General features: G+C 40.2%; 1 protein-coding gene and 1 long non-coding RNA gene across 3 annotated transcripts in view; one reads left to right on the forward strand and one right to left on the reverse strand.

Annotated features, from left to right (window-relative positions):
* Nucleotides 1–266: 266 nt before the first annotated feature.
* Nucleotides 267–25,852, reverse strand: SERPINE3 (serpin family E member 3). Its single transcript, XM_039492966.1, has 8 exons — nt 25,594–25,852; nt 18,965–19,198; nt 16,804–17,001; nt 14,590–14,788; nt 13,587–13,687; nt 7,962–8,048; nt 1,872–1,955; nt 267–401 (listed from the first exon to the last, which is right to left on the reverse strand). The coding sequence occupies exons 1-8, from the start codon at nt 25,850–25,852 to the stop codon at nt 358–360; spliced, it is 1,206 nt and encodes a 401-aa protein (XP_039348900.1). The 3' UTR covers nt 267–357.
* Nucleotides 7,961–27,849, forward strand: part of LOC120373917 — a 61,945-nt gene continuing 42,056 nt past the window's right edge. Inside the window, exon 1 of one of the 2 annotated variants that reach the window (XR_005585801.1) lies at nt 7,961–8,066. This is a non-coding gene — a long non-coding RNA (uncharacterized LOC120373917). Of the gene's footprint in view, nt 8,067–14,007; nt 14,087–27,849 lie in introns of those variants that run through there. The other variant, XR_005585803.1, reaches the window with a different exon arrangement.

Genomic DNA, 27,849 nt, shown 5'->3' on the forward strand with positions numbered 1-27,849 from the left:
TGGGTTGGTATTGCCTCCTCTCAGCTAACTCAGTCTTGTGAGCAAAGAACACGAATAACTGTAATACATTCTGTTGGTTTTAGCCAGTCTCCTGTTACCTTGTGACTCCAACCATTTTTAAAAAGAGTAAAAGATGCTTTTATACAGCTACAAAATAAAAGCACTCTACACAAAATGCAAAAGTAATACATTTTATTTACAAGGTTATTTGGTTAAACATTTATCCTCTCTTCCTTAAAATTATTTTGCAAAAAATCCACAAGTATCCAGTTTTTAATAAATATGCACAGTGCACCTCAGTTTCACTGAAGGAAAGATGGCTGCAGAAGGAATAAGGGGAGGGTGCATTGGACACACTTATTCTGAGGGATTTGTAACTCTTCCTATAAAGAGCACCGAGCCTGTGAATTAAAATAAACACGTCATTAAAATTGTGCACACAATCAATTATGGCTTAACTTTCAAAAAGTGTATACATGTAATTGTGTACCTAATTTGTACATGCAACTGGTAGGTTAACTGTCAGATGGTCACATACATGCAAATACTGGTTTTGTGGGTCCAATTGTAGTAACTGTTGCATTTTTAAAAGTCTCTGAAGGGCCAGGTTAACTTGTTAATTTTGCACATTAGATTCAGTTACTTATTAAAGAGTTGGCAGCTGAACAAGAAGCTTCCTTATCTTCCTATCCTTTGGCCTAAATCTTGGCCAAAATGAAAATGGCTTTGAACTTGACCAAGTAGTAATGGGTCAAATTCATCCCTATGTATATGTACTAGAGTTACAGCAGAGATGAATTTGTCCCATTGGCTTACTGCCTTATTAGATTCAGTAATTAACCTATGCTTTAAATCACATACACCAAAATGGGATGATATTTTATCAGCTTGTCTTTTTTCTCTAGACAGAAATGTTCTGAAGTTGAATTTCAGAGAGAAAAGTGATGCTCTTAATTGTATCATAATTGGGACAGGGGCTATATTTTCCACAGTATTTGGAAAGTGCCTAGCACATTGCAGAATATAAATATAGGGGGAGAGTTCCTGGGCTTTTGTTCTGTAGAGAGACCTACTGTCAACTTGCAGGTGGTAGGAGTTTGGAGCTTGCTGCCCCCCAAATGGATAATAAGCCAAACATTAAATACCAGTATTTTTAATAGTAGCTTTATTTATTCTTTTCCCCTCCCCAAAGACAGACTTCTACCAAAAGCAATTATATATTTTTACACTTTTTTAATGCTAAATAGAAGAAAAAATGTGATTTGCTATGCTATGACTGTTTCTGATGCTGTTCTGATTAGAATGCTGTTTGGTGTTCTTGCTCTACTTGATTTCTCTAAATTTGTATTTTACACTCTAATTTTCATCCTATAAAGTGCATAGTTGAGTATAGTAAGTTTTAATTTTTTTGTTCAATTTGCTTACTAAAGCCACTTTTAACACTTACAAGTGGCAACTTTCTTGCTTGTCTCTGCAAGAGACCAAGTAGTGACAGGACAGATTAGTCTCCATGCCTCTCCAAATAAGGAGATGCTTAGATGTGAGTCCTAGGGGCAGGACAGGGCAGGAGAAACTTGAACTGCCCCTGCCTGTGCTTTACCTTTCCATTCTTCAGATAAATGGGTGTTTGTCCCCAGGGCACTAAATTTATGCTGAAGAAAAGTCTCATTGAATTCCCATGATTGTCAGTTTTTCTGCTTCCACTGTTTGTAGTTGAAAATTTATTCTACAGATTATATTTTTTAAGGAGTTTTATGGAAATTGAAGTCTTTTTAGAGAATAGATCCTTATTTATTTATCGGAAACACTAGTAAGATTTTTTTTACTATTAGGTGAGTGACTCCTATACTGAATAAATGAATTATGCTTACCTGTATTGGTGTGCCTTAGGAAAAAGAGAAAAGGTCTGTCTGCTTTGAAGATAGGAGTTCGAGATCTTTTTAATAGCACCATAGCTGCCATGCAAGACAAAGAAAACATTCGCGTCAGTTTCAGTTTTGCCTTCTCTGCAATAGAGCACCCTCATAAAACTCTCCGATTTTTACTACCATAACCACCAAATTATTCAGCTGCCCTTACTGTGATAAAAATAAATGTAATGTTTGTTTAACCCAGCAGAAAAAAATCACCCCAGATGAACGAGCAAGTAAGTTTGCAAGGATGAATTACACAGGTAATGCAGTGCTGTCTACTCACTGAGTAATTACGTCTGCTTGCCTTTGAGTTTTAAGACTCACCACTGATATTTTTTTCATTGATAGTACTAATGGCTGGTCAAGAAATGACTGCACCACTTGCCCTGTTCATAACCATCTATGCATAGAGACAGAGTTTACAGTAAATTGACAAATGATGCAAATTATCCCCTTTTTGCAGATGGGAAAAACAGGAACAGAGAGATGAAGTGATCTGCCTGAGATCACACTGGAAGCTTATGGCAGACCCCTGAATTGAACCCTAATCTCCTGAATCCTAGTGCAGTGCCTGAACTATTAGACTACTTCCTCTCTGCAGTTATTTTCTTACTATCTATTTAACTTACTTTTTTAAAGTTATAAAAATAAAAACCCTGTTTAACTATTGCTAGGGTTGTCAATTAATTGCAGTTAACGCACATGATTAACTCAAAAAAATTGTGATTAATCGCACTGTTAAACAATAGAATGCCAATTGAAATTTATTAAATATTTTGGATGTTTTTCTACATTTTCAAATATATTGGTTTCTATTACAACACACAATACAGTATACAGTACTCACTTTATAGTTTTTATTACAAATATTTTCCCTGTAAAAATGATAAAAGAAATAGTACTTGTATGAGATGAATTGAAAAATACTGTAGTGCAATATCTTTATCATGAAAGTGTAACTTACAAATGTAGATTTTTCTTTTGTTACATAACTGCACTCAAAAACAAAACAATGTAAAACTTTAGAGCCTACAAGTCCACTCAGGTCCTACTTGTTCAACCAATTGCTAAGACAAACAAGTTTGTGTACATTTATGGGAGATGCTGCTGCCTGCTTCTATTTACATCACCTGAAAGCGAGAACAGGTGTCCACATGGCACTTTGGTAGCTGTCATTGCAAAGTGTTATGTTCCAGAGATGCCAAACATTCATATGCCCCTTCATGCCTCAGCCACCATTCCAGAGGACATGCTTCCATTCTGATGCTTGTTTAAAAAATAATGCATTAATTAAATTTGTGACTGAACTTGGAGGAGAATTGTATATATCCTGTTCTGTTTTACCCACATTCTGACATATTTCATGTTACAGCAGTCTCGGATAATGACCCAGAACATGTTCATTTTAATAACTCTCACTGCAAATTTGACAAAACGCAAAGAAGGTACTAATGTGAGAGTTCTAAAAATAGCTACAGCACTGGACCCAATGTTTAAGAATCTGAAGTGCCGTCCAAAATCTGAGAAGGACGAGGTGTGGAGAATACTTTCAGAAGTCTTAAAAGCGCAACACTCAGATGCGGAAACTACAGAACCCAAAACACCAAAAAAGAAAAATCAATCTGCTGGTGGCATCTGTCTGAGATGATGAAAACGAACATGCGTTGGTCTGCTCTGCTTTGGATCGTTATTGAGCAGAACCCATCCTCAGCATGGACATGTCCTCTGGAATGGTGTTGAAGCATGAAGGGGCATATGAATCTTTAGTGCATCTGGCATGTAAATATCTTGCGACACCAGCTACAACAGCACCATGCGAACTCCTGTTCACACTTTCAGGTGACATTGCAAACAAGAAGCAGACAGCATTATGTCCTGAAAATGTAAACAAACTTGTTTGTCTGAGTGATTGGCTGAACAAGAAGTAGGTCTGAGTGGACTTGTAGGCTCTAAAGCAGGGGTGGGCAAACGATGGCCCGGGAGCCGTATCTGGCCCTTCAGACATTTTAATCCGGCCTTCGAGCTCCCACTGGCGAGCGGGGTTGGAGGCTTGCCCTGCTCCGGCACTCCAGCCAGAGAGCGGGGTCGGGGGCTTGCCCTGCTCCGGCACTCCAGCCAGAGAGCGGGGTCGGGGGCTTGCCCTGCTCCGGCACTCCAGCCAGAGAGCGGGGTCGGGGGCTTGCCTGCCCCATATGTGCCATGGCTCCGCATAGCTCCTGGAAGCAGGGGCATGTTCCCCCACTGTCTGCTACCACCCCAAGCACTGCCCCCACAACTCCCATTGGCTGGGAACTATGGCCACTGGGAGCTGCAGGGGTGGCACATGTGGACGGCAGCATGCAGAGCTGCCTGGCTGCGCCTCTGTGTAGGAGCCGGAGAGGGGACATGGCGCAGCTTCCAGGAGCTGCTTAAGGTAAGAGCCCACCCAGAGCCTGCACCTCTGCCCTCCAACCCCTTGGTCCAGCCCTGATTCCCCCTCCCACCCTCTTAACCCCTTGGTCCCAGCCCGGAGCACTCTCTTGCACCCCAACTCTTCATCCCTAGCCCCACCCCAGAGCCCGCACTCCCAGCTGGAGCCCTCACCTCCTCCACACACACTTCATCCCCCTGTCCCACCCAGAGCCCCCTCCCGCATCCTGAACTCATTTCTGGCCCCATCCCAGACCCTGCACCCCCAGCTGGACTTCTCACCCTCTCCCACATCTAAACCCCCAATTTTGTGAGCATTCATGGCTCACCATGCAATTTCCATACCCAGATGTGAGCCTCGAGCCAAAAAGTTTGCCCACCCCGGTCTAAAGTTTTATATTGTTTTATTTTTGAGTTCAGTTATTTTTTTGTACATAATTCTACATTTGTTCAACTTTCATAATAAAGAGATTGGACTACAGTAATGGGGGAATTGAAAAATACTATTTTGTTTTTTACAGTGTAAGTATTTAGTAAAAATAAATATAAAGTGAGCACTGTACACTTTCTATTGTTATAATTGAAATATATTAGAAAACATCCAAAAAATTTAAATAAGTGGTATTCTATTATTGTTTAATAGCCTGATTAATCATGATCAATTTTTTTAATCGCTCGATAGCCCTAATAATTGCCCAAATGCATTTCTAGGTAGCTAGGTAATGTAACTGACCAAAAATTAACACAGTTGTAGGCTTTTTAGGATAAAACCATTTGCCAAAAATAATTTTAATCCAAGATGTATATTAAAAATACTTAACAAATCTAGTTTGATTAGAATGATTTCCTTCTTTCTCCCCCATTCTAATTATTTCCAAATTTTTCTTTGCAATAAAATGTATGACTAGACGTTCCACGTTACGTAACCAGATCTTGTACAATTACATGTAGCTATAAACATGTTAAAACCAGCCGTGACTGCTCTGGCAATGGAGTACAGGAACAAGAGAACAGAACACGTTGGTGGCTAAAGAGAAAGTTAACCAGGTAGAAGACAGAGTGATAGATAAGAACAATGGCAAAGACACTATCAAGCTGATCACATTTGGGACAGTAGAGAGAGTAGAGGAAAGCAGACGGTACTGCCCTGAATATGTGCAGTACTTAAGTTTATAAATATTCTGGTACTGGCCCGTTTGCTCTCTTTGCTGCCTTCACATTTGAAAAATCAAATGCACAACTACAACATGGGTAGGTGATAGTACTGCTGAAAAAGATCTGAGGGTTATAATTCATGACAAATTGGATGAGAGTCAGCAATGTGATGCAGCTGCAGAAAAGGCTAATATTCTGGTGTATATGAACTGGAGTGTTGTATGTAAGACACAAGAAGTAATTGGCACTGGTGAGGCCTCAGCTGGAGTACTGCATCCCATTCTACACACCACATGAGGCTATATGTGGACAAATGGCAGACTGTAGAGGAGAGCAGCAACAATGGTGAAAGGTTTAGAAAATGTGATTTATGAAGAAAAGTTTAAAAAGGGGGGGGGTACATGTCTTGAGAAAAGAAGACTGAGGGAGAACCTGATAAATTGTCAAGTGTGTTAAGGGCTGTTATTAGGAGGACAATGAACAGTTATCCATGTTCACTGAAGGTAAGATAAAAAAGTAATGGACTTAATCAGCAGTCAAGGAGATTTAGGTTGGATATAAGGAAATACTCTCTAACTTTAAGGGCAGCTAAACTCAGGAATAGGCTTCCAAAGGAGGTTATGGACTCACCATCATTGGAGGTTTTAAAAACCAGGCTGGACAAATGCCTGTCAAGGGATGGTGGAAGTATACTTGATTGTGCCACAGGGCAGGGGGGTGAATTTGATGACTTCTTGAGGTTCCTCCAGCCCTACATTTCTATGATTCTATGACAGATTGCCTTCCTACTCTTCCAGCCCTTCCTGAAGACCAACTCTATTTCTGAAAAGCAGTTCTTTTCAGTGGGCCTGCTCCTGCTGAAATTAATGGGACTTCTGTCATTGACTTCTGTGGGGCTAAGACCGGGTGATATGTCTGCTGATTGCAGTTATGTTTAGTCTTTGATATGTAAACATTATAGGATAACTTCTATCTTCTATGGGGGATTTTATTGGAAACATTACAGGTATGTTAGTTTACCAATAAGGATGAGAACTTAAGTCAAGGAACTCAATCTTTGTCTCCACAGCAAAGTTAATTATATAGTGTGCATATGGAAACTAGCATCAAGATAATGCTACCACAGCCATTTTGAGCCAGATCCTTAAGTGTGGTTGAGCAATACTTAGTGCTAGACACAAGGGAAGTAGACCCAATACATGTGGCTTAAAGCCACCTTTATGTTCGCCTCATTTCAATAGCCGCTGGGGACCAAATTAGTCCCTCCATATGCTGAAGCACCTTCAGAGTATTCCAGCCCAGGATTAAAAAGCTGTAGCATGTTCCAGATTCTACCAACCCATTCCCTGTGCTGGGATAGCCAGCAGCAGGTGGCACAGACATGGATGTGCCATCTCTGAGCCACCTGGATATTCCCATAAGCAAGGAGAATCCCCAGATGCCATGGTAGGGCTTTTGTGGCACAAAGATGATGGAGCAGGAATTGAAGACAATTACTTTCGAATCTCGCTATTTTAAAATTTGCAACATTCAAATACTATGAATGTAGAGTTTTCTATTTACATATCAGTAGTTTTTGGTTTTATTTGCTTAAAAAAACACATGAAAAGAACATTAATTTAAACCACAATCTATGATGGAAGGTGAGATTTTTGCATAGAAAACATTTTCCTTTTAATGTAAAATTCCATCTGCCCCCAGAAACTGTTGCACATAGGAAATGCAACTCCAAATCAAGTGAGAAACTAAATCTGCAAAGCATGCACAAAGATGAAACTTCAAATCCTTAACTGTAACATTATTGTAGTGCTTTCCTCAAAACACTGCTCTATAAGCCAAGCGTGAAAGATCAGTTGCCAGGGCACCATCTCAGAAAAATTGGGAGAGGGTGACAATGTTGTTTCAGCACAAAGAACATTATACATGATATATGCAAAGTTGAGGGGAGGGAGAGGAATAGAAGACATAATGGAATATACTGACCTATTAAACATAGGGGTGGAGGAGGCAGTAACGATGCTCCTTGCCCCACAGCAAATGGCGCCTGTGTCAATTGCCTTTCACTAAAGTTACGTGAGCATAATAGAAGGTTTGAATAAAAAAATGTTTTTGGGTGCTGGTAGTTCAATGCTTGCTAATCTGAAAAATAGGTGGTTGGGTTTTTCTCAGACTATCCCATGTTGTTCCAAGACTAAACTTGAAAAGGAAAATGTTTTAAGAAAGTTAGGAGCAACTGAAAATAGGAGGTAGAATGGAAATGGTTTATTAAATATGGGCCTAATTCATCAAAGCACATAGAGGTATGTTTAACTTTAGAGTTAATAGGGCTTCAATAAAGCACATTCTTGTGTGACTGGCTGAATAGGGATAGATTTAAGTATGTGTAAATTCCTTGTTAAATCAGGGCCTTTAATTATAACATTTGTTGCTGCTATGATATGGCTCAGATGCAAAACATTACTGAAGTTTGTATGTCTGATTTACCTGTAGCTCCTGATGCTTTCGTACCTTCTTCTGTCACTTCAATCTTTGCTTTATGAATAGCTTCTGAAATGTAAAGCCCGCCTTGCTCTAACAAACCAACCAAAAGTAAGTATTAATAGTTATGTTTGTCATTGTAAAATCAACACAACCCAGTTGAAAAAAAATTGAGACACTTCTATTTTAGCTTTTCTCTTATACTGCTTCTCATTCCCATAGTATTGGAACTCCTAAAATCCTGTAGATACCAGACATTTAATCCAGGATAGGTAGGACAGTTTTTGTTTGAATTATTAAATTCAGAGATGAATTTAGACCAGTTAGTTAATTCCTCCTGCCTACGTCTGATAGGATGTATTGGTTATTAAAGAGAGAACAGATAATGCATTTTATCTTAACCAAAAATGATGTCTGTAAATAGAATTTTCAAAGGCAATTTCTGAATAATGATCAAAATAAACACATTTCCACTGCTGTCAAAACCCTTTAACCTGTGTAGTTCATTGGTGATGACTTAGGACATTCAGAATTCACAGAATGACTGCAGTTTAGAATTCTTAATACACTTTTACTAGCACTGTTCACAATGTGATCAGTTTGTGGAGTTACTAATTGCAGGTATTGTTTCTAACGCTGCTAGACAAACAGCAGCACACATCAGAATATTTCCAACAAATGGCACTTATTTCTGCTGCTTTCTATCAAAAATGAATGCTGGTTGTAAACCATGGCAATCCCTCCTTTAACCTTTTCTCTCATTTAATTTTAATTATTGTAAACGATTTACAAAATGGCATTAACTAAAAAAGTTGAATTACTTTGTAAAGTTAGTCCAGTTTTTATGGAATGGTTAGTTTTCCAGGTATTTTACTGCAATAATGTAAAGTAATAACCCGCTGACTACAATCTACATAGTAGGTACAACCTTTCCTTTTGTCACAGATGTTCTCCACCAATCTCTTCCCTCCATGATGTTAAAATAAATTTTCTTCAAAAAGATGGTGGAGAGAAACTTGCCCGCATGGTGAGATTTGGTTTTACTCTGCTTGTCTGTTTACAGTGTAAATGTGTTGTAGGGAGGTGGTCTGGAGGAATGTAGGCCTGTGCCTCTATCTCCCCATCTGTACACTGGGGATAGTACGACTTATCTTACAAAGGGGGTTTAGGGCTCAATCAGTAATAAGAAGTTTCAGAGTAGCAGCCGTGTTAGTCTGTATCCGCAAAAAGAACAGGAGTACTTAAATACTTCGTGCATCGGACGAAGTGGGTATTCACCCACGAAAGCTCATGCTCCAAAACGTCTGTTAGTCTATAAAGTGCCACAGGACTCTTTGCTGCTTTTTTAGGAGTACTTGTGGCACCTTAGAGACTAACAAATTTATTTGAGCATAAGCTTTCGTGGGCTACACCCCACTTTATCAGATGCGTAGAATGGAACATATAGTGAGGATATATATATACATACAGAGAACATGAAACAATGGGTGTTACCATACGCACTATAAGGAGAGTGATCAGTTAAGGTGAGCTATTATCAGCAGGAGAGAAAAATAACTGTTTGTAGTGGTAATCATTACCACTACAAACAGTTTTCTCTCTCCCGCTGATTATAGCTCACCTTAACTGATCACTCTCCTTATAGTGTGTAAGGAAACCCATTGTTTCAAGTTGTGTGTGTGTGTGTGTGTGTGTGTGTGTGTGTGTATATATAAATAAATAATCTTCCTACTGTATTTTCCACTACATGCATCTGATGAAGTGGGCTGTAGCCCACGAAAGCTTATACTCAAATAAATTTGTTAGTCTCTAAGGTGCCACAAGCAATAATAATGTTTTCCCAGCTTTTTGAGACATAGTTTGAAGTTCTTCTATATAACACTAACTACCAGTATAAATTATCTACAGTAGAACGTCAGAGTTACGAACACTGTGGGAAAAGAGATGATTCGTCACTCTGAAATGCTGGTAAAGAAATGTTATGGTTGTTCTTCCAAAAGTTTACAGCTGAACATTGACGTAATACGGCTTTGAAACTTTACTATGCAGAAGAAAAATGTTGCTTTCCCTTTATTTTTGTAGTAGTTTACATTTAACATAGTACTGTAGTGTACTTTTTTTTTTGTCTTTGCTGCCTGATTCTGTACTTCCGGTTCCAAATGAGGCGTGTGGTTGACTGTTCAGTTTGTAACTCTGGTGTTCAGTGGTTCTACTGTATTTATTACGGTTTGAAACATATTCTTCATACTCAAAGACAAGTTATTGGCTCAGTGCCAGAGGAATAAGGCGAATTTATATGGCCTGTTGATATACAGAAGATTAGACTAGATAATCTAATGATCCCTTCTGGGTTTATTAATGGTGAATTGATCCATATAGTGTTTTTTCAGCAGCCTCACCAGTATTACAAACGCTTAACAGCTGGTAAAGCCTGTATCTCCACAGACAACTCTCTGATTGGACAGTTCTAAACATTTGTGGTTGTCAAAACCTGAAAGTGCAATAGCTATAAAAAGATTAAATAACTATATAACTTAAGTATAGGTCAAGTACCACATGACCATAGGTTAGAAGTTCCACATAAAATTCTAGGTCTGATTAGGGCTGTGCTGCAATTACGTATTGTGGTATCATCTGCATCAAACTATTTTACCATGTGTAAATGAGCACATCAAAATTGATTTAAAACCAAATAAAGCCAAAAAATGTCACAGCTCTACAACAATTAAGAGAGAACACCTGCAGGGAAATGTCATTGTCATGACTGCTAAAGATTTTTTTTCTTTCATTTTAGTAGCAGCCATGAACAACTATGGAGGATAACCTAGTCTAAAAGTTATCTGCCTACCTTATGGAGAAATAACTGCTAGTAAGAACAACATCAGAAAGCTAGTAAGAATAGGAGACTGATTTCTGTCCCCCTGTCTGCCAATGATTTGCTGTGTGACCTTGAACAAGTCACTTAACCTTTCTTGTATCATTCACGCCAAGAACCTTTTGACACTAGAATTAGTTGAAAGATGGAACCAACCCACTATTGTCTGGTCATCTATTTTAAGAATTTTGTTTTAAAAAGTCATTAGGCTAAATCCTGATCCATTATCAGTGTGTAAATCTGGAGTAACTCCAGAGATGTGTAATGAACAGAGTTTTTAGAGAGTTATACTGATACAACAGATCTGAATCTGGTCGCTATTCTCTGAATAATCATTTTGCATATGTGTAAGGCAATGGGAATCAGGTCCACTCTCTTCCTAGAGAGGAGCTGCACTGCAATGCAGCTTATAAGCATGGGACAAGGTTTAAGGGATAAGATGGCATACAGTCTTTCTTTGTTTCCTTCCTGTTCTTTCATCTTCATGTACCCACCATGTAGTCAACACTTGGGTAAAACTTCAGAGAGGAACCATCCAGAGATTCCAGCTGGCAGGAACAGGAACAGCCACTGCAGGGACCTTCAGACAGTCACTAAACTTTCTACAGGTTTGACCGGACTTTCTCTGCCCTAGTGCTCATTGGCTGTTTGCTCTAGCCCTCCTCCTATCCATCCCTCACTTCATACCTGCCCCTCTTACTCCCTTCTCTCCTGCCCTGTCCCCTTCATCCACCTTCCCTTCCCTTTTCTTTCCACTTAGCTTATCCTTTCCTAACTAACCCTCTTCCTCCTTCCCACCAAAAAACAGTGGAACTAACTGCCCTTTGCTACAATCACATTGTTCATTCTGCTTGTGTATTCTACCCGCTCCCCAACCCTGTGTCTATCTTGTCCAGTTAGACTGTAAGGTCTTCAGGGCATGGACACTGCTACTCAGTGTTTATACAGCATCTGCCACAACAGGGCCCCATTCTTGGTCAGTCCTTAGGCACTACTGCAATAAACATGATTTCAGCATTTAATGCAGTGTTATTATTCTATTGGTAAGTGACCAACTAGTGGTTTGATTGTTCTTTCACTAGTTCTAGTAGTCAGTAAGATTTCTTGGTATGAATGACAACTACCGAGTGTGTTGGGAACAATGAACTAATGCTGGGTCAACTAAGCAATCCAACGAAACTCCCACAAAAACATGTTGAGCAGGAAGAATCACTGGTAAAACAAAATAGAACTCTGAGAAAAGTGACACTTAAAAAGATTGTGAGGATAGTTCTGTATCTATCAGAACAGTAGCTTCCCCATTCAATATTTATTATTATGGGTAAAAGTCAATTGCACTGCTTTTCTCGTTTGTGCCTGAGCCTGTGGGTCAACTCAAATTATACCGCAGGGGAGGAGACAGGGAAAATAAAGACACCCTTAAATAATATAACAGGGAAAATTTGCGGAAAAGTGCCATTCAAATTTTTCTTAATCAAAAAGCACAATGGGAGCAAGTCATAAACAGTATAAAAGAAGGTCCCCAGTATGCCTTGGTCCATTGTAGTTCATCCTCCTTAAGCACTCATCCTATCTAAATAGCTGTTATACATATTTATAATGTGAACCATCAGCAAACTTTAGTCAGCATATTAACACCTCATTTCTAATTAACAAGGCATTCTCTGCAATTAATGATCACATTATAATGAACACATACTCAAATTTAATAGGAGGTGAAAAACAAAATCTGTGCCATGAGTTTTGTCCCGTGGAAGCAAACTTCCATCAGGAACTTCCTCTAAAGCAGTTTCCACTGTATCACAAGATGGGCTTGTGGCTGTGCCTCCATTTAATGACAGTCACACACTGACCAGAATCATATTAGAAAGACTGAGAGTCTTACCATAAAATCTCCATGTAAGAGTCTTTGAATGCAAGTGCCCAACTTGGAATTGTTTACCTTGCTGGAAGTGATAGGTCAGTCAAAGCATATGGACAGTTATGGAGTCTTTTAATATTAAATCAGGAAAAAACTTTCCAGTAAGCAGAATAACATCAGGGTTTTTGAGACATGGTAGTCAGTTTCTATCTTAACAACACGTGGTCTTGGGATATTGTGGGCTGGGTATTGCACCTCTACCCCGATATAACACGAATTTGGATATAATGCGGTAAAGCAGTGCTCCGGGGGGCGGGGGGGGCTGCACCCTCCAGCGGATCAAAGCAAGTTCGATACAACACGGTTTCACCTATAACGCGGTAAGATTTTTTGGCTCCCGAGGACAGCGTTATATTGGGATGGAGGTGTATTATGTTGATTGCTGGCTTGCGGGACAGAAACAAAGGGAGATTTCAGGCATGCGTAAAGGTTGTTTGCATGAGTGACATCAAGACGCACAATAAAGAGGCCTGTTATTACACCAATGTCACTGACTGTGGAATGGCTATTTAGAACCAGTAACAAATGCTTGATCTGCAGCAATCCTTGTAGACTTCAGCCAGCACCTAAGCAAACACATTCCAGCAACGTTCTGTCTCACAGGCTTTAATCTCTAAAAAATCTTTCCCCACTACCAGATTTTGCTTAACCTAAAATGCAGTAGTTTGAAAGAAATTAGAATCTGGATTGTTTTTAATTTTCATGGAGCCAGAAGTAATTAATTAATTAATACAGAAGGACCAGCTCTCTTGAATCAGTCAAACAAATATCATATAAACATCTACAACAAATCTATACACTGAGTGATCACTTCCTATATGGGGAATAATCTTACCTGAAATTCCTTTAAAATCAGCCTCAGTTGGATCAAACATGTCTGTAATTCCCAAGGCAGGTAAAACCATTTTTAAGTCAAAGTGACTTTGAATTCTGAATCTAAAATTAACACAGTAGATTTCATTTAAATATATACGTGAACTTTGCATTTGCCCCCATTTGTGCTTTCTTTTTTAAAAAATTGTAATAAATTTGGTTGTAGGTAGGAATGCATCTGCAAAACATTAGCTTGGAAAAAGAACATTAATGCACAAAACATTTTTCAGTGTTTCATTAGCATGGGGAATGTATTTTTGGAGGTATGTAATAAAGCTTTTCTGTGCTGATTGATGTGCTAAGTACATCCAGGAAATACCTTCCCTCTTTTGCACCGAGATGGTACATCCTAACATTCTATTTGTTTGAAAAATAGGGTTGGGGTCATGTGCAAATTCTGGCAATAGTGAAGGGCTGGATTGATGGAGCGTGTGAACTTGCCCTGTACACAGAAGAAATGCAGTAAGTGGTGATAGGTGCTGGAGCGCCATTTAATATTTCTAATATTAAAAACACATAGTAAAATACTTTACAATATTTAGACAATTTTTTAAAGTTTTCTTTATGAAGCAAAAAGAAGCAAAAATGGGCACATTTTTTCCCCTTTGTACATTTTTAAAGCGTTATTGTATCCCAAATAAACTTCTTACATATAATTAGGACTTGTAGAATCAAATTCAAGTTGTTTTTTAAATAAATAAATAGTTTTTTAGTTATATAACAGCCGTTCTCAAACTGGGGGTCGGGACCCCAAAGTGGGTTGCAAACCCTTTTTAATGGAGTTGCCAGGGCTGGCGTTAGACTTGCTGGGGCCTAGGGCCGAAGCCCTAAGGACTTCAGCCCTGGGTTGACAGATGTCCTATATAGCATTGGTTATGCCTATAATAATGTACACAACACAACTCTGACAATAAAAGATATGGTTAGAGGATGGCCAAGCCCTCGAGAAAGAGAGTGTCACTTACCTAGGTAGAAAAATATCCATCTTCATTCTCTTTAAGCTGTTGGCCCAAACAGTGATGATTTTAGCTGAGAGATGTGACTCAATCTGGGTCAGAGATGTCCTCCTATCACTGGGGAGCACCACAAACATGCTGACTGTCTCCCCCAGATAAGGCAACTCGGCTACACTGAACCGCTCCAGCGATGCGGTGTGGAACTGACCTGCGGGTTTGAAAACATAATCCTTGGCATCACTCAAGGGGAAAAGCAGTTCTGAAGAACTAGGTGGCTCAAGGCACTAATACGAGGATACAGAGTCTTTCACCACTAAGTCACTGGCTTGAATATGGATCAGGTTGTTAATAAATGAAGATCACAGGCTCACGTGAACTGAGTTAATGATCTCAATCCACTTCCGAGCAGACAGGTGTCCACATAGCACATTTGCTAACATATATAGCGATAACTGACATCCTTTGTGGCTGTCTCAGTGGCCAGTCCAATGGGGCATGGTGATTTAGCTGTCTTCTCACCCTAATGATACTCCCTTTGGGTCAGGGCTGAGGAACATTGGTGAGAGTGGGTGAGTTTACAATGTGACTGGTCTTACGACAGCTGTTTTTGAATAAATAGATGGCTTCATTCTCCAGCTCTTTCAGTGTAGCACCTTTCAGCAGAACTACACTAGAAAAGAAAAATGAAAAGAAAAAGCAGCTCCTGTTTGACTCAGTGAGAAGTACTTTGCCCAAAGCACTCATCCATACACCCAAATCAATAGCACAGGTTAAGCTGCTTTCAAGAAGCACACAGCTTTATTGAACTACAAAGCATTTAAAACCTGTCAAATTCAGACAAAAATGTTTAAACTTATAACCACAAAAAAGGATACAACGTAATGGACCTTCAAACGAATAATTGTTTAGGGAACAGGGTACAGCATCCATTAATTTAGGTATCATTAATATTAACTAATTGCTGACTGCATCTCATACATGCATATATAACTTTTTGCAGTACAATATCACAGCCCTGCTAAACCCCCTTTAAGGACCCAGTGTTCCAATGGAATAATGGCATGTCCAAGAACAACTCCTGCAGTGGTCAGCACAGAGGAGGCGTTAAATATAGCAGCTGATGTTTTAAGACAGGGGTTGGCAACCTTTCAGAAGTGCTGTGCCGAGTCTTCATTTATTCACTCTAGTTTAAGGTTTCATGTGCCAGTAATACATTTTAACATTTTTAGAAGGTCTCTTTCTATAAGTCTATAATATATAACTAAACTATGGTTGTATGTAAAGTAAATAAGGTTTTTAAAATGTTTAAGAAGCTTCATTTAAAATTAAATTAAAATGCAGATCTCCCCAGACTGGTGGCCAGGACCTGGGCAGTGTGAGTGCCACTGAAAATCAGCTCGTGTGCCGCCTTCGGCACGTGTGCCATAGGTTGCCTACCCCTGCTTTAAGAGTTGAGGTGTTTGGATTTTTTTGACTCCATGATCATTAGATCTATCTGCAGTCTCACAAATACTGGTGTGCAACCATAATGTCTATATAAGTAATTGGCTGCATATCATTACAAAATGTCAGTAAGGTTTAGTTGTTAGTGCTCATTACTTCTGAAAATCATGGGTTCCAGTACAGCAGTAGGATTTAGATTCTGACCCAGGTAGCCTTTGCAATATGCATGAGAGAGGGTGCTGCACTGTTAATGACACTTTTCTATCCAGGAGATGTTAAAATATCAACTGTGCTTCCTGTCGTCCTCAAATGGCTCTCCAAGCGAAGAGATCCCACACTTTTCAGACCGAGCAGGGAAAAATCCCAGTGTTCTGCTCAATATTCCATCTCTCAATGAGAGTCCAATCCTACTCCCACTGAAGTCAGCAGGAGTTTTGCCATTTACTTCAGCGAGGGCAGGTTTGAAACCTAAAACAAGATCTCATGTTCAAGCCTGTGATACTGTAGGACATTCCTGGCTCCTACTTTTGCCTTCAATCATCATTAAACTACAGTATCTATCTCAGAAGAAGTTTGGATAGAAGCAGAACACACACAGGTTTTATATGTCAGAGAAAAGGTCTATTTCCGTGCTATTATATTTTGGTGTTTTCCCAAAGCGCTTTCCTCCATGTTTGTGCAGCACCTAGCACATTGCAGGCAGTGCTGGAAGTAAATAAAAAAATGTATGTAGTTTACAATATTGTTTCATATGTCAGACATGGCATTAAAAGTAGTTACCATAATTGACTTCAGCCATGTGGTACATTGTGGGCACTTTCAGGGTGACGCCCTCCGCAGTGGTAAAAGGCAAGGACTGAGTATCTGTGAAAGAGAATTTCTTTTGCCATGTGCTTTTGAAATACATGGTGCTCACCACAGCCATCTGAGTAAGTGGTGAACCAACTGTATCCAGATGTATGCAGTCTGCTTCTCCACCTGCATAAGAAAAGGTGAAGAATTATATTCTCTCTCACACACTCTCTCTCTCTCTGCAGAGGTAATCCTGCATCTATCTCTCTCATTTTTTAAGTGACATTATACATAGGACCAAATTATCAGATTATTTTTTCAAACTCTTCTGAATCTTTTTGTCCTGATGTGCTACAAAAGTGGCCAAGTCACAGAGGTGAGCATTCTACCTGCAACAAATTGGATCAGGCTGACATCTGTTTCATACTTTTGTTCATATTTGAGCTCAGAAAAATTAGCGTATCCCTTACTTTTTCTTGGCAGAGACTTAGGAGGTTTTTCACCTTTGTCTGCAGCTTGGGGCCTGGGTCACTTGCTGGTTTGAACTAGAATAAATGTTGGAGTCTCTGTAACTTGAAATCTTTTAGTCAAGATTTGAGGACTTCAGTAACTCAGCCAGAAGTTAGGGGTCTATTACAGGAGTGGTGGATGAGGTTGCATGGCCTGCAATGTGCAGGAAGTTAGACTAGATGGTCATGATGGTCCCTTCTGACCTTAAAATCTCTAAGAAGGGTAAATTTTAAGTCTTAAATAACTTCATAAATGCTTCTAGCAGTAATGAAAAAAGTGTGGCTAAATCTATGTGCAATAAGTTGAACGTGAAATTATGCCCCGAGACTTTGGTAGTGTCAATGATAGAAAAGAGGCCTTGGGCATGGTTGTGTCCTCTTTGCCATGAAATAAGAGCTCTAGTGTGAAGTTTTCTAACCGATCGTGCCATTTTATTCACCTCCCTACTATGAAAGCCATTGGCAGTGTCAAAAAATATAGGAAAATGTTATCAAAGTGCGAGCTGACATTGTCAACAATGTTTCCTGGAGCAATCAATTTCTGTCATAAAGTCCTGTTATAGTTCTGGTTGAGGAAGATAGAGGAGACTTTTCAAGAGCAACTAGTATCAACTTCAACATGCATGTTTAAAATCACACTAGTTATCTGTTGATCAAGTTGATGGCCAAATTCATCCCTAGTATAACTCATGCAAAATCAGTGGCATGAACCAGTGATTAATTTGGCCCAGTGAGTCTAATGGCTTACAGTCAATTTTTCATTGATTGGATTTAGTTTCTTTAACATAAGAACGGCCGTACTGGGTCAGACCAAAGGTCCATCTAGCCCAGTATCCTGTCTACCGACAGTGGCCAATGCCAAGTGCCCCAGAGGGAGTGGACCTAACAAGTGATCTCTCTCCTGCCATCCATCTCCATCCTCTGACAAACAGAGGCTAGGGACACCATTCCTTACCCATCCTGGCTAATAGCCATTAATGGACTTAACCTCCATGAATTTATCCAGTTCTTTTTTAAACGCTGTTATAGTCCTAGCCTTCACAACCTCCTCAGGTAAGGAGTTCCACAAGTTGACTGTGCGCTGTGTGAAGAACTACTTCCTTGTATTTGTTTTAAACCTGCTGCCTATTAAACTTCCTGGTCGTGTAAAGGAATAAAGTTAGCTAATTTAATCTTCTATTTTCACTGTACAAACTAATGGGTCAATACTACAGCCACCTACTACTGAGTGTACTGGAAGTATTCATCATGGTGAATACTACACTCTGATAGCTGGGAGAATTTGGTTTTAGCTAATTATTCTTAGAACATCCCTGTGAGGTCGATGATATTATTCCTATTTTACAAAGCAAGGGACTAAGGCAGACTGGTTAAGGGCTTGATCCCATAATCCTTTACTTAGGTACCTAGATTTACTGCAGTCTTGCCTAAGGTTATGCTGTGAGGCAATATCAGAGTTGTGATTAGTGCACAGGCATTACTGGTTCCCAGCCTTGTGTTCAAGACTGCTAAACGATGCCTTTCTGTAGAGAGCATAGACTTAACATTATTACATTTGGTTAAACACTAGAGTGCTAACTGCTGGTATCTGTACAGTTTTTATTATTACAGCCAGGTCCTACATACATTAGTTATTTTACCTTCAGTGTTACCGGTAACCCATTCATTTATCGGTGCAGCAGTGCTGTTAGGCTCACTGAAGTTGATTTTTTGCAGGCTGCTGTTTGCCCAGAGTGCAGTATGTTCAATGAAGTCAGGAGACAGGTGAACTCCAGCTTGCACAAATAGGGCACATGCCAGCTGAACTCCAGGGCCTTGGCTAGAGTTGGTCACTTCTTCGTATCCGGTATGCAAGAAGTCCTGCACTTTTGGATCTGCCAGATCGGAGAAAAATCAATGCTGTAATTCTCATGTTGAACTTAAAATAGCAAAAATCAAGTGTTAATGATAATTCATTGCCGAGAAAATTGTCAGCACTTAACAAATAGCAATGGACCATTTCTTCCTATGTGATTGCAACAGCACTTAACATAATAGGGTTCCAATGGTGATTGGGCCCTCTGGATGCTACAACAATGTAAAGTCATTCAAAATTCAAGTATGTGAAACTATTAGTGAGGCGGAGACTATTGTAATGCGTTGTACATACCGAGAGCTTTCTGTAGCAAAACCCAGATGACATTAATAGAAAGAACAAAGGTCCACCAATGCTCCTCCCTCACTGCACTCACAGGAAAATGACTGTGTGGCCACGATCACTTAATTCTAAGGGATGAACCCTGCTCGCTGCTCCAGAGGGAAGTGAAGAAAGCCTAAGAGGTACCTTCCAACATGCCCTGGTGTTAAATTTGGCTGCTATTTCCACTCTGTGCATGTGAGCAAAAATCACTGTAGCTACAGTTCTCATCTATGTATACCTGAAGGTGGCATGGCTGTTCAGGTAACTGCCCATCTGTTTCATAGGAAGTTGAAGAGAATTCAAAACACTGATTAAATTCAGAGGAAAAAAAGCCTCTCTGTGTATTTAACCCAAGCTCTGTAGTGTTACTACATGCAGCTGTATGATAGACATTACCTTAGAAATTGCTATATTGTGGCTGGACTAAGTAGTTGACATTACATCACATTCTATTTGCTCTTGTTTTAAAAAAAATACTCTTCTTCTTTGGGGTCACTGTGTATCCCCACTTATGCCATCTGCTGTGAGAGTTGAGCTGCCGAACTGTGTAACACAGCTGTGGCCACTTGTGGGAGGAGAAGAGGAAATACAGTAGTGCTTGTGCTAACATGACATCTTTGGCTCCATCTATATAAGACAATGCAGCCCCCATCCATCTCAGTTCCTTCTCTGCTGCCAGAGACCTAAACAGAACTCTATCTTTTTATTGTTAGTTCCTCCATCAGCCCTTTTGGCCAGAGCTTTGCACTGGGTGCTCATGTTCAGTGGTTTATCCATCACAACCCACAATTCTTTTTCGGTCTCATAGACTTTAAGGCCAGAAGGGACCATGGTGATCATCTAGTCTGACCTCCTGCACATTGTAGGCCACAGAACCTCACTTACCCACTCCTGTGATAGACCCATAACCTGTGGCTGAGTTACTGAAGTCCTCAAATCATGATTTAAAGATTTCAAGTTACAGAGAATCCACCATTTACTCTAGTTTAAAATTGCAAGTGACCTGTGCCCCCTGCAGCAGAGGAAGGCGAAAACTTCACTGGGTCTCTCCCATTCTGACCTGGGGGAAAATTCCTTCCGGACCCCAAATATGACAATCAGACCCTGAGCATGTGGACAAGACCCACCAGCCAGACAGCTGGAAAAGAATTCTTTGAAGTAGCTCAGAGCCTTCCCCATCTAGTGTTCCATCGCCAGCCATTGGAGATATTTGCTAATAGCAGTCACAGATCGGCTACATGCCATTGTGGGCAGTCTCATCATACCATCCTCTCCATTACTTACCAAGCTCAGTCTTGAAGCCAGTTAGGTTTTTTTTGCCCCCACTGCTTCCTTTGGAAGGCTGTTGCAGAACTTCACTCCTATGGTATTTGGAAATCATTGTCTAATTTCAATCCTAAACTTGTTATTCCATTTATTCTTGTCAACATTGCTGCTTAATTTAAATAACTCCTCTCTCCCCGTGGTATTTATTCCTCTGATGTATTTATAGTCACTGCTTTCCAGGATGGAGTCCCCCACCTAGTAAGCACAGCTGACAGCCTTTGTTCCTAGATACATGTTTACATTTAGCCATATTAAAACTTACATTGTTTGCTTGTGCTCATCTTACCAAGCAAACCAGATTTCTCTGTATCAGTGATCGGTCCGCCCACAATTTTTGTGTCCTTGCAAACTTTATCAATGCAAACTTTGTTTTCTTCCACATCATTGATAAAAATACCAAATAGTGTAGGGCCAAGAACCAATCTCTGTGGGGCCCCCAATGGTAACACACCTGCTCAGTGATGATTCCCTGTTTACGTTTACATTTTGAGAACTAGCAGTTAGCCAGGTTTTAATCCATTTAATATGTGCCATGTTCATTTTATATTGTTGTAGTCTTTTAATCAAAATGTCATGCTCAGCCAGGGGAGTCCTGTTTATACTTAAATGTCAAAAGATGTTTATACTTAACAGCACAAGTCTCTTTTTGCATCTATCTCTACTATTACCTGGGTGGGACTAAGCCCCCTGGAAAATCAAACAGATTATTTGTTGCCTCTGGGGAGAGGTATAAGGGGGAGCCTTATTATTAGTAACAAGCTCTTTCCCACTTGGTTAAGAGACATATTGAACGTTGTTACTACTTCACCAAAAAATCAGTACACACTACTAGGGCCACAGTTGCCTCTATAGCTTTTCTGAGCTAAGTTCCTATTGTAGAGATTTACAAAGCAGCTACATGTAGTTCTGACACACTTTCACCAAGTGCTAGTCGTTGGACTTGGTATCGCACGGCAATGCTTGTGTGGTAAGGCGGTGTTGCAATCTGCTTTTTCCTAGAACTCTTTGCCTGCTGTCCTCTGATGGTGGCACCACTTGCTAAACTCCCATTCATGGGAATTCACAGAGGCTCTTGAAGAAAGTCAGAAACTGCTGTTCTTTAAGAATTGCCTCTGTGCAATCACACTACCAACCCACCCTCCCCTTTGTCTCAGCGTTCTTTGTATTTCAGGACTCTGCAGGCTAGGGAGAAGGAACTAAGATTGTCAGAGAGGTGCACTTCCTTTTGTAGATGAAGCCGATGATCTCATTCTAGTAGGAGAGCGCTACTGCACCACCAGTGGGCATGGCTTTATTGTACAGTTCTGGAGCTCAACACTAGAGGCACTAGATAAATGTGAAGGCATAGAGGCAACTCTTGAAGAACAACAGTTCTCAATAAGTAACCCTTCTTTTATACATTCTTGGTTTTGGTTTGGTCACCATAAAGTTCTTGAAGTCTTAAAATGCAATAATATTTTGCATCTAAATTAATCTAAAAGCACCCTATAAGAACTAGGGTGTTATTAGTAGCATTAAAATACAATCCACTAAGCTTCATTTCATCTGTAAGAGGAATGCTGGGGGAGGGAAAACTCCGGAGCTTCCCCTTCTGGAATCTTCCCTAAATCATTCTGTTGAGGGGATGCACACACATGCTTGATGCCCTTAAATCTCAGATTTTTGGACTGTGCTGGAAGCACAGCACTGTCATTAAAGAATCCTTTGCCTCTACATTGGCTCCGGAACCTCCTGCTCTCCCCTCAAATGGAGACATGGTGCCAACACTTCCTCTGCCAGCAGCTCTTTCCAGAATCCCCTCTGAAAGGGGGAAGGTGTCCACTGCAACAGGGAGGGGGCCTTGGGCTGCACGGATTTCTCCATGGAGTTAAGGGAGGGCAAGGTTGTGCCCAACCTTCTCCTGCCCCATTCCACAGGGTCTTGGACTGTTGTGTGTCCTCTGTGGAGTCAGGGGTAGAGGAGAATGATGTTGTGGAAGTGGTGATACCCAGCCTACCCAGTATAAAGGAAAGGAGAGCGCCTGGGAGACAAGCCCCCCTCTTGGGCTTAACACACAAAATTAACTCGCATAAACCTAAAATACACTGAGCAGGACACTGTCACGTCCAATTTGGTTTTATACAGAGATTTTGCTTCAATTTATTTTTACCACTAAAAATGTGTCAATGAAATTCTCTGTTAACAAATTCTAATTGAAACAGGTTTTTATTTTGTAAATGGATTAACATCCCCCTGAAGTGTTTGCAACTTAAACACAGCAGCACTTTGCTAGTGCAGGAGAACCTGGGACAATGATTGGCTTGAATTAACTACAAACAAAAATGAACATTACTAGCTTCTTTACCACTTTTCAAAGGGGGAGAAATCCAAACAGGAAACACAGCATAAATGGGGAAAAGCAAAGTAGATTTTTCAAAATATTCTTCCCCTTTTAATAAGCAGAGGTGGTGTTTATTATTATTATTATTTATTAGTTCATTGTGATTTAGCAATGCCTAGAGACCCAATGGAAATAAGGGCTCCATTGTGCTAGGCACAACTACAAACACATAATAAGCAATCCCTGTCTCAAAGAGCTTCAATCTAATTGGACATGACAAAGGGTGGGAGGAGAAACACAAGCATAGAGAGCTGAAGCGACTTGCTACAGATCACACAGCAAGTTAATAGCAGAATAAGGACTAGAACCTAATTCTCCTGATTGCCAAACCTATGTCCTATGAACAGGATCCTTCTGCCTCTCAGTGAGGACATTTTAAGTATATGGGGCCAAATTCCAAATTGGCCAGTTTACATCACCTCAGAATCCAGTACATGATTTTTAACCTAATGGTGTCCCTTTAATAACCTGCATGAAGACTAATACAGCTTAGTGTTAAAACTTAGCTCTGTTACTCTTTAAGGGGAAAATATTGAATTCCTTGGACAGATGTCAAGAAGAATCAGATATTTTTTAGGTGTAAAGTGCCTTTCTCATGTGTTTTGCATTAGTATGCTAGTGTTTGGCAAGCTCCTATGTGGATGTAAGAACTCAAAGATGGTAAAATAAGAAGCAGATGTTATATGAGATGCAGTATCCTCAGCTTGTAACCTTAGTAATACCAACAATCTTAGCTAACCAAAGTTCTGAATTTTTACTTGTAGGCTAGTTCAAAACTGCTTTCAAATATTGTATTTGATATTTATTATTCAGACAGACAAGTCTTTAGACATTATTTTGCTCAACCAGCCTGTGCTAGAACAGATATTAGAAAAGCTGCAGCACATTAAAAGAGGTTATTAAAGCCAGGGAAAGCTGATTCTCCCTAAAGAGTGATTGAACTTTCAATGGATACTGATGGCTATCGGGGTAGTTTTTGTCAGATTGGTGCATTTTTGTACCACATCCCTCATCATAGTTAAAGGCAGAGCTACAAAAATGTTAGCACCAAAGTATAATAGAGGAATGCAGTTTTCTATCTGCTATGTATGTCAGTGAGTTGGTTTTACTCATCTCAAGGAAAATGTTTATTTGATCTATTTCTGCTGGATTTAGCCAAACATGCCATTTGGGGAAATGGGTTTTCTTTCTTTCTTTTCTTTCTGGAAGTTCATTATTGCTGCAGATTGGTCATAGTTGCAATTCTGATTTATTTTCACATTAAACACAAGTAAGTTTACCTGAAGTCAGAAACCTATGTGGTTTGTGATGTGTACAACTAAAACTAATGCCAGCCTTTCCTCAGGGATATTCCATTTTGTTAATATTATCCACAGCACGGAAGGAAGGAAGGAAGGAAGGAAAGCATTGAAACAAGTAATAGGTTTCACCAATCAGTGGAAAACCTCTTCAGTGCTATTTGTCACTTTTTATATGGATGGGACCGTTGCCTTAATTTCATTATCTAGTCCATTTTCTAAAGCTCTCTCAATAATTAAGTCCCTAAGAGGCAAAGTGTATGGCAAATAGCAAGGTACAATGCTTACATAAATGAGTATTGGGTAAAAATAACTTGATTGAATTGTAGCAAAATGGCATCATTGCAAGTAATACCTTTGTTTGATAGGGTATTTGTGCTGTAGATCCTGTATGTGAGAGGCAGAGAAAATATATAGCATCTATAGGTTTTTTCTGTATATAATAGCTGGATTGAGCTGGAATGGTTATTTCTGAATACAAATGCTTTACAGAAAGGCAATAATGACTATGTAAGGTTACAGAACACAACATAGCAATCTCTATAAATTTTAACTTTTACCTTCATGTGATGAAAATAAAGTCATGCTTAAGAATACTGATAGCTCGAAAGCTGGCACGGTATGTATAAGCTACAAATTTTGAAGATGAGACAGTCATCTGTTTTCTATAACCAGTGTGCAGATCATGAAAAATAGCTATGTTGTGTCAGGTGGTAGGATTAATCTTTGGTTAAAATGAAAAGAAAATCCTGAGAATCCAACATTAGTTTAGCTGGAGTTCCATGTTCCTTCCAGATCTTCATTTTTTTAATTTAGTTGTTTTAAAGTGTAGTAGAAAGAGTGAGCACTGCTCAGAAAGTAGGAAGAATACATACATACGTATCAGCTGGTTAAACAGTTCCTACAGTTCAGTCAAATATGGAAAAAAACAATTCAGTATGAGCTCTTACAGATCTTGTTAATTAGAAAGAAGTTTAGCTTGATTGTGCAATTGCTTTCTCCTTAGTCAAGGAAGTGGTAGTGTGAATTTATGACATAATGCAGAGCAGTTATTGCTAAAAAATAATTTGTCTAAGTGCACATTACCATGGATGTTGTACCCAAGAGCATTTTCCAGCTGCATAAAGGTGTTTCCTCGAGCTCCAAACTGCAGTAGCCCCAAAGAAATAGACACACTTGCTGGTGCAACTATCAAGTTAGTTCTGTTCTCTGGTTCTGCTAATCGCTGGTAGAGACTGATGTCAAATTCAGTTTTCAACTCCTTTAGCTCATCATAGAGGTCACAGCTTCCACTGGTTAAGAAGCAAGAGTACAGAACGAGCACAGTGAAGACAAGGGGCAACATGAAGGCACCCTATGGAATATCTTCCACAGATAATTACACCTGTAATTAACAATGCAAACAGTCAGAAAATGATAGGGACAGATGACATCTGAACTATTGCTTTACGGGCTCATTAAGCTGAGATTTAACATGGAAATAAATACTGGTAAAGAACCTACCAAGGCACAGTCCAGTTGATGTCACGCATAAGGAAAATGTCTTTGGACACTGATGTGCTTTCACCAGCTAAAAATGTTCAGTCTTCAAGACCACAGCCAGTATAGCAACTCTCATTTGATGGTTGACCATTACAATACGTGTGACCCAGAGATGCACCCACAAAAAAATTATTCATACTCCATGGTGTGAAAAGCAGCTGTCCAGCATATTAACTAACTGTTCAATTCTGATTTTGATTCCTTAATATTTATTAAGCTACAATTTTGACCCTTGAGTGCTTACAGGCTCTGTATCCATCAGCTGCTACATCTATAGTTAGGTACCCAAATAAAAGTGATAAATTTTCAAAGGTGCTGAACATCCACAGCACCCATTGACTTCCATTGGGAGCGGTGGTACTGAGTACCAGGCTTGAGAATTTTGGCCTTAGTGTGCAAAAATCTGCAGCCAAGGCATCCCTCCCAAATACCATGATAGAATACCTCCACTGCAAACGGGGTTGTATTTGCAAAAGACCTCTGTGATCGCTGACAGGGTCACCGCTTTGGATTTTTATAGGGGGGAATATCATCTTTTTCATCAGGTCTGAGGTAGTAAGAGATTAAAACTATTTAGAATGTTTCCTAAAAAGCAATAAATAGATCAATCCTCCAAGCTGCTGAAATGAGACAGTAGTTTTCTATACACCATTTTAGATTCTGAATATTTTATGCAAATGTGTATTTTTTAAAAAGTTACTCCGGCTTCAGTTTAGGATTTCACACAAATCTCTTTCTGTGCCCTTTGCTCTAGAGAGCACCTCTAACTCCTTATGTTTACTCACAGTTAGCTGTATTTAATTGCCTTGCTGTGTCCTGTGCGGCTGAGCTGGAGCTCCGTATGTACTTCTGTCCCCTTCTTTAATATGTGGTGGAGTAAGGTCTAAGTCATGAGACTGCATTTAAAGGAATAGTCAGTGATCGCAGTCTCTATCGGCGATGTCTGTACCACTCTGTCCAAATTCCTGTAGGCTACAGACTCTAGATAGAGCCAGGCAAAGAGGCATGTCACTGATCAGCAAATCCAAGGCAAGGAACAAAAAGGTACAGGAAAAGCTTTATCTGGCATGTTGGGGGGAATGGGGAGTGCCAGTTAGTCAAAAAATTCCGATTAACTAAGAGTTATACTTACCAATGGAGGGAGGGAGTTTGAGTGCAGGAAGGGGCTGGGGCGCGGGAGAGTTGTGATGCACAGGCTCTGGGAGGGAGTTTGGGTGCAGGAGGGGGCTCGGGCAGGGGGTTGGGGCATGGTAGGGGATGCAGGGTGCCAGATCCAGGTGGCGCTCACCCCAGGCGGCTCACCGCAAGTGGCAACATGTCCCTGCTGCTCCTAGGCGGAGACGCAGCCAGTGGCTCTGCGCGCTGCCTCGGCCTTCAGGCACCACCCCAGCAGCTTGCGTTGTCTGTGGTTCAGTGGGAGTTGCAGAGCTAGTGCTCGGGGCGGGGGCAGCGCACGGAGCCCCTGTGGCTGTTCCTCTGCCTAGGAGCAGCGGGGAGACGTTGCTGCTTCCGGGGAGCCACGTGGAGCCAGGTAGGGAGCCTGGCAACCCTACTGAAAATTTATATTGGGAGATATCAGAAATGCTGGTTTCTAGAGCTTTCTGATTGGTAAAGTGCCAGATAACACAGCTTTTACTGTACATATGGAGATACAGTCAGCAACTTCCTTTCAAGGGACTTGTGACCTGCTTGTGCTAAGCAAGGCATCTCCTATCTCTCATCTTTCCCCCTCCCCTTTTTATGAATTCCATTGATTCCTCTCTCACAAAGGGCAGGAGACATAGTTCTTTGTGTACCAGG

Source organism: Mauremys reevesii, linkage group 1 (assembly GCF_016161935.1).
Source record: "Mauremys reevesii isolate NIE-2019 linkage group 1, ASM1616193v1, whole genome shotgun sequence".
Lineage (NCBI taxonomy): Eukaryota > Metazoa > Chordata > Testudines > Geoemydidae > Mauremys > Mauremys reevesii.